The sequence below is a fragment of the Dipodomys ordii genome, unplaced genomic scaffold, assembly GCF_000151885.1.
Source record: "Dipodomys ordii isolate 6190 unplaced genomic scaffold, Dord_2.0 Scaffold6, whole genome shotgun sequence".
NCBI lineage: Eukaryota > Metazoa > Chordata > Mammalia > Rodentia > Heteromyidae > Dipodomys > Dipodomys ordii.
Window position 1 is genome coordinate 7,476,101 of NW_012267222.1, and position 7,466 is coordinate 7,483,566.

Here is a 7,466-nt window from a genome sequence, read left to right on the forward strand (position 1 = left end):
ATCCCACAACCGGAAAAAAAAAAAAAAAAAAAAAAGATGTATGAGCTTTGTCCCTTGTGCTGTCACTGGGTGGATCTGTGCTCTGTACCTCCATCTGTCTCCCTCCCTCCTGAGCTCAGTTACTTCTTTATTCATGTGCTTTTCTCGACATACCTGCTCAGGTGTGCCTAGACCTTGTTCTTAAGGAATCAGTAGTTGCTTAAAAGGGTTTTGAGGATTAGGTTCATTCATTCCTGATTCCCTCCTTGCTTTTCTTTTCTTCGTCCCTTTCTGCTCCTTCCCCTTCCTTTCTATCCGTTTTGATTCCCTTTCCTTTTAAAAATAAATGTTTCTTTTTTTCCTTGAATCTTTTCTGTGTCTGGGCTGTTGTACACTGGAGGGCCTGGTGTGAAAAATTCCATTTTTCTTTTGGAAGCTGATATCCCCACACATTGAACAAGGCCCCCCCCCCCCCGCCAGCTGCTGCCCCCTGCCCCTTCAGTCCTCCGAGGCCTCTCCTGACTGACCAGGTGCCCCTGTTGCCTGCCCCTACACAGGCCCAGTTTGACTTGGCCTTCGTTGTCCGATACAAGCCGGATGAACAGCCCTCCCTGATGCCACACCATGACGCCTCCACCTTCACCATCAATATCGCCCTGAACCGGGTCGGGGAGGACTATGAGGTGAGAGGGCCACCTGGGGCGTGGGAGGGGTCTGGAGGGAGCACTGAGGCTGGCTGGTAAGCAGTATACTGGGTGGTGATGGCAGACAGGCTCTGACTCAGTGACAGGGCTAGAAAGCCAGAGAAAAGCAATGCTATAAGCGCATGGAGGGCTTCCAGGCAGGTGGGATCAGGGCACAAGTTATCAGGAGGGAGAGACTCCAAAGGGAGCAGAGCACAAACTGCAAAAGGTTCAGGGCCAAAGTGCTGATTCTGAATCCTTCCTTCCACTATACCAGTTTCTTGTGCACGTACTAGGACTTGAACTCAGGGCCTGGGCACTGCCCTTTAGGTTTTTTGCTCAAAGCCGGTACTCCACCACTTGAGCCACATCTCCACCTCTGGCTTTTTAGTGGTTAACTGGAGATAAGAGACTCGTGGAAGCTGGGCTCCAGTGGCTCATGCCTGTAATCTTAGCTACTTAGGAGGCTGAGATCAGAGGATGGCGGTTCAAAGCCAGCCCGGCCAGGAAAGTCCATGAGACTCTTATCTCCAATAAACCACTAGAAAACCGGAAGTGGTGCTGACCTTGAGCTGAAGACCGCAGGGACAGCACCCAAGCCCAGAGTTCAAGCCCCACGACCGACCAAAAAAAAAAAAAAAAAAGAGACTCATGGAGGGGCTGGGAAGGTGGCTCAGTGGTAGAGCACTTGCCTAGCATGCTTGAGGCCCTGGGTTCCATTCCTCAGCACCACATAAATAGAAAAAGCCAGAGGCAGTGCTGTGCCTCAGGCACTAGAGCACTAGCCCTGAGCTGAAGAGCTGAGGGACAGCACCCAGGTCCAGAGTTCAGGCCCCATGACCAAAAAAAAAAAAGAGAGAGAGAGAGACTCATGGATTCCTCTGCCAGGGTGGCTTCAAACTGGAGTCCTCAGATCAGCCTCTCAATAGCTAGGATTACAGGTGTGAGCCACCAGTGCCAGGAAGCCCTTCTGTCTCTTGATGTGTGCAGAGTTAGGAAAACAAATGAGATCACAGGTCTTTGCTCACAGGGAGCCCAATAAGCATTTGAGGAATGCCCGCTGCTGGTATGAGGAGCCTGGGGTTTTCCTTACGTGGGGTGTGGCAGGGTGCTTCTGGCTTAGGATACAGGGCACAGGCTTGGGCTGAAGGAAAGAGCTGGGGAAGGACACCAGGGTGGGGCAGGAGCAGTTCTGGAGTTTCTGCATATGGTGAGTGAGGGAGCTGCTGGCTCTGCCTCCATTTCCTCCTTAAGTTTCTAGTTTTGGACTTGGCCCAGGCCCAGGCCCAAGTGCAATGAAGGATCCCTTACAGCAGTTGAGAACTTAGGGAGGGCTTGTGAGCATCAGGTGTTGCCCTGAGCTGGGAATCTCAACAAAGAGAGATTTTTTTTTTTTGGGTCCATCAGGGGCTTGAACTCTGGGCCTGGGCACAGCTCTTCAGCTCAAGGCTAGTGCTCTACCACTTGAGCCACAGTGCCACTTCTGGCCTTTTCTGCTTATGTGGTACTGGGGAATTGAACCCAGGGCTTCATGCATGCTAGGCAAGCACTCTACCACCGAACCACCTCCCAGCCCAGGAGAGATTTTTTTACCCCCAACCCAGGAGCACATTGATAATGTCCCCTGGAATTGTCACTGCTGTGAGGGTACCGTTGGCATGTAGTGGGGAGGGGCCCAGGATGTCAGGATACCGCCACAACAGTAGGTAAGGATTGAGTAAGTAGTAAGTAGGTAGTAAGTAAGTAGGTAGGACTGAATGAACTTTTTATTTTTTGTCAGTCATGGGACTTGAACTCAGGGTCAGGGGTACTGTCCCTGAGTTCTTTTTGCTTAAGGCAAGCCCTCTACCACTTGAGACATAGCACTACTTCTATTTTTCTGGTGGTTAATTAGAGATGAGTCTTATGAACATTCCCTCCTGGGCTGGCTTTGAACCATGATCCTCAGATCTCAGCCTCCTAAGTAGCTAGGATTACAGGCGTGAGTTACCAGCTTATTGTTTTGGACCTGTACTGGGGTTTGTGCTCTTGCTTTCTTCCTCTTGTTTGGCTGGTGCTTTACCACTTGACCCATGCCTCCATTTGGTGTTTTTTTGCCAGTTAATTGGAAATGGAGCTTCTTCGACTTTTCATCCCCAGGCTGGCTTCCAACCATGATCTTCCAAGGCTCAGCCTCCTGAGCAGCTGAAATTACGGGCATGAACTACTGGTGTCTGGCTTAAGCTTTTCTATTAATTAATTAGGATTGGAGGTGTGGCTCAAGTGGTAGTGTTGCCAGTCCATGAGTGAAAGTATCAGATAGTGAGTTCCAGTCCTGGTCTCAGGAAAAAAAAAAAGAAAGAAACTTAGGCTGGGTGCCAGTGGCTCACGCCTGTCATCCTAGCTACTCCGGAGGCTGAGATCTGAGGATCACAGTTCAAAGCCAGCCTGAGCAAAGAAAGTCGGTGAGACTCATTTCCAATTAACCACCAGAAAACCAGAAGTGATGCTGGGGCTCAAGTAGTAGTGCTGTCACCTTGAGCTGAAGAACTGAGGGACAGCACGTAGGCCCAGAGTTCAAGCCCCATGACCAACAACAACAACAAATTTTTAAAATATATATTTACGTGCTTGCTTATTTACTCATTCATCCATGCATTCATTCAGCTGGGGATTAAACCCCCTGCATGCTAAGCAAATCCTCCTACCACTGAGCCACCCTCCACTCTTACTGTCTCATTTTACTTTTCACAACTCTCCAGAGGCTCAATTGGTCACACCCTTAGTAAGGGCTGACTTAAAGGCCAGATGCAAGGTCTTAGCCTTTGGTAGTATCTTCCAGAGGCAGCCGGCTGCCACCAGTCCCTCCTTAGTCCCTCCCAGGCCAACTGAACAGAGTACAGCATAGGTAACAATCCTAAGAAAGCACAGCGTTGGGAAAGGCCCAGCTTCCCTGAGGCACTGATGACTCCTCTCTTCCAGGGTGGTGGCTGTCGCTTCCTGCGTTACAACTGCTCCATCCGAGCCCCACGGAAGGGCTGGGCCCTCATGCACCCAGGACGGCTCACTCACTACCACGAGGGACTCCCCACCACTCGGGGTACCCGCTACATCGCCGTGTCCTTTGTGGATCCCTAACCAGCAGCCTCACTCCCTCGGGCCTTTCTTCTGCAGATGACCACTGCTCACCAGCTCTGAGGGCCTCGCGGCCCCAGGAGTCTTGGTCCAGCCTTGGGGCTCTTGACTGACAGTTGCTTTCAGAATTGCCAGATGGAAGGATTGGCACAAGCCAGAGATGGAGCCCCCCTCTGAGGCTGGGAGCCTTTCTGTGGTCTCCTGCCCAGCTTTGGGAGACCAATCACCTTGATCCTCCCCAGCTGTCTTCCTGGAACACACACTTCACTTTTTCTGACTCTCTCATGGGGAGAGACTTGACAGCTCCCAGAACTGTCCAGAGAGACTCCACACAGGCAGAAGTCAGCTGGTGGCAGAACTTCCTGCCACCCCACTGGCTTCTGCTTCCAGCTTCCACAGAGACCCATGCAAAACCCAGCCCCCTCTGAGCCCAGGACCACCGAGGCCCCTTCTGCCAGGCTCCCATCACCAAAGCACACTATTGTCTCCTGGAGACAGTAGCTCAGACTTTTCTCCTGGGGGACAAGAAAAGCATCCATGTCCCAGCTCCATCCTATACTTGATCCTTGCTGGGGAGAGGAGTGACCTGTCCACATTGCACTGGGTGACCCTGTCCCCCTGCCTCTGGAGGAGGGACAGAGACAGGAGAATTCTATTAAAGGTCGTTCAAACCACTGAGTTGGGAGCTGTATGCACCTGTCCGGGCAGGTGTCTAAGGGGGACAGATTCCCAAACCCAGGACCATGTGACCGCTGCAGTGTGTGTGTGTGTGTGTGTGTGTGTGTGTGTGTGTGTGTGTGATCATGTGTGTATTCCTGTGAGCCAGGGCACACAGCCTCATCCAGGAAAACCTGAATCGCAGTTACCTGCCCTCTAGAATCCTGGCTGACTACCTTACCAGTAACTGTGAACATGGGAGGAGAAGAGAACTTCCGGAGGCCTCCACCACGCCCCTGAACATTGTCCTGGCAATCCGTCTCAGGGCTTGAACTCTGAGCCTGGGCACTGTCCCTCAGCTCTTCAGCTCAAGGCTAGAGCTCTAGTGCTTGAGCCACAGTGCCACTTCAGTTTACTGGTGATTAATTGGAGATAAGAGTCTCACAGACTTTCCTACCCAGGCTGGGCTTTGAACCCCAATCCTCAGGTTTCAACCTCGTGAGTAGCTAGGATGACAGGTGCGGGCCATGGATGGCCAACTTACTTCCTTTTTACAATTGAGGAAACAGGCTCAGAGAGGCTATGTAATTGGCCAAAGTTCACACAACAATGTGCTGTCAGGGTACTGGTTAGTAGTGGAGGGTGGAGCAAAGAGCTAAATATAGATTTTGTGGGCTGATAAATGGCATGACTAGCCAGGTCCTGTGGCTTATGCCTATAATCCCAGCCAACTTGAATTTTTTTTTTGGGGGGGTCCAGTCATGGGGCCTGAACTCGGCCTGGGCGCTGTCCCTCAGCTCTTCAGCTCAAGGCTACCACTTGAACCACAGCACCACTTCCGGCTTTTTTTTTTTCTGCTTATGTGGTGCTGAGGAATTGATCCTAGGGCCTCATGCATGCAAGGCAAGCGCTCTACCACTGAGCCACCTTCCTAGCCCTGAATTTTTCTTAACCCAATCCAACTTCCCCTGAAAATAGGCTGCCTTTCAAGAGATCTAAAATTTTTACTTTATGTGAGAAACACACCTATCCAAGCTCAAAAGATGAGGATAGGAAAGGCAGCCAAGAGTTTCATGACAGTCTTACAAGATGGGTATCTGATGGCAGGCACACACTGAGATTATGGACAGCTTTATCTCTAGTGCCTGAAGATTCCTCCTCTAGTTCTCATTGGTCTGAGTTCTGTGGGAATCACATTCTTTCCTAGATGTTGACAAGTCACATTGCCTTCTGGGTAATTTGAATAAAGGCACCTTTTGAGGTTGGATGAATTTTAGAATTTTCCACCTGACCTTTGTGCTTTTATGCTTTCTGGCATGTACACAGTTCCTACCCAATTTATCATTTTATTGCTATTTATTCTCCCTGCTAATCGTCACCCTTCTAATTGCTCCTGTTTATCTGTAGGGTTTTCCAATGGACTCTTGTTATGGCTGCAAGCAAGCTATAGGTAAATTTCCATTCAGAACCAAATGCTTTGTCTTGAAAACAAACCACCTCAGACTTCTAATACTTCATTACTCAAATTAAGCACATTCACTTTTTCTATGTGAGTGTGTGTGCACATGTATGCCCGAACTGGGGTGTGAACTCAGGACCTGGGCACAGTTCCTTAGCATTTTCTCTCTAGGCTGGTGCTCTACACTTGCCATACCTCCACTTCTGATATTTTGCTGGTTAATTTGAGATGAAGTGTTGCAGACTTCTCTGTCCAGGCTGGCTTTGAACCTTATTTCTCAGATCTCAGCCTCCTGAATAGCTCAGATGTACAGATGTGAACCATCATGTCCACCTAAGCACATCCACTTTACACTGTACTTTGGGTATCATTTTTTTAATGTATTTTTTTTTTTGCTGGGCGCTGGTGGCTCATGCCTGTAATCCTACCTACTCATGAGGATGAGATCTGAGGATTGAGGTTCAAAGCCAGCCTGGGCAAGAAAGTCTGTGAGATTTTTTTTTTTTTTCGGTCATGGGGCTTGAACTCTAGGTATAGGCCCTGTCCCTCAGCTCTTCAGCTCAAGGTGAGCGTTCTACCACTTGAGCCACAGTGCCACTTCTGGTTTTCTGGTGGTTTATTGGAGATCAGGGAGGGTCTGACGGATCTGATCTGATTCTCAGATCTCAGCCTCCTGAGTAGCTAGGATTACAGGCGTGAGCCACCAGCGTCCAGCCCAAGGGACTCTTAATTTCTACTTAACCACCAGAAAACCATAAGTGGTGCAGTAGTTCAAGTAGTAGAGTGCTAGCCTTGAGCTGAAGAGCTGAAGGACAGCACCCAGGCCCAGAGTTCAGGCCCCATGACCGGACCCAAAAAAAAAAAAGAAAGAAAAAGAAATGTACTCATTATCTTGCCCATGTAATTGTAACCCCTCTGTACAGTATTTTCACAATAAAAAAATTAAAAATAAATAAAAATTTAAAAACAGGGACCAGGCTGGGAAGGTGGCTCAGTGGTACAGTGCTTGCCTTGCATGCATGAGGCCCTGGGTTCTATTCCTTAGCACCATATAAGCAGAAAAAGCCAGAAGTGGCTCAAGTGGTAGAGTGCTAGCCTTGAGCTGAAGAGCTGAGGGACAGAGCCCAGGACCAGAGTTCAAGCCCTGTGACTGGCAAAAAATATTTTTTTAATTTTTTATTAAGTAGTTTTACAAAGGTGTTTCAATTTCACAAGTCAGGTAATGAGTACAATGTGCCTTGATTGATGTCACCCCTTTCTTATTTCTCCCTTATCTTTCCCCATTTCATTCATACCTTTGAGTTGCTATACCTTTGAGTTGCTATTTTTTACGTAAAGTACATTGAGTATAATGATTTACTCATTCTATTCCTCTACTCATGTGTCCCCCTTTTGTTTTCCTCTCTTACCCACCCCCCCACATAGAACATGTGTCAGCTTCATTTTGTGTGTTTGTTTTTTTTTTTTTTGGTCGGTGGTGGGGCTTGAACTCTGGGCCTGGGCGCTGTCCCTCAGCTCTTCAGCTCAAGGCAAGCGCTCTACCACTTGAGCTACAGCGCCACTTCCGGTTTTCT

General features: G+C 49.1%; 1 protein-coding gene across 1 annotated transcript in view; it reads left to right on the forward strand.

Moving 5' to 3' along the window:
- Nucleotides 1–4,454, forward strand: part of Plod1 (procollagen-lysine, 2-oxoglutarate 5-dioxygenase 1) — a 30,110-nt gene extending 25,656 nt beyond the window's left edge. The window contains 3 exon segments of the mRNA XM_013031876.1: nt 207–247; nt 491–662; nt 3,624–4,454. Of these exon segments, the coding sequence (XP_012887330.1) occupies nt 207–247; nt 491–662; nt 3,624–3,779 (369 nt within the window). The 3' untranslated portion in view covers nt 3,780–4,454.
- The last annotated feature ends 3,012 nt before the right edge of the window (nt 4,455–7,466 follow it).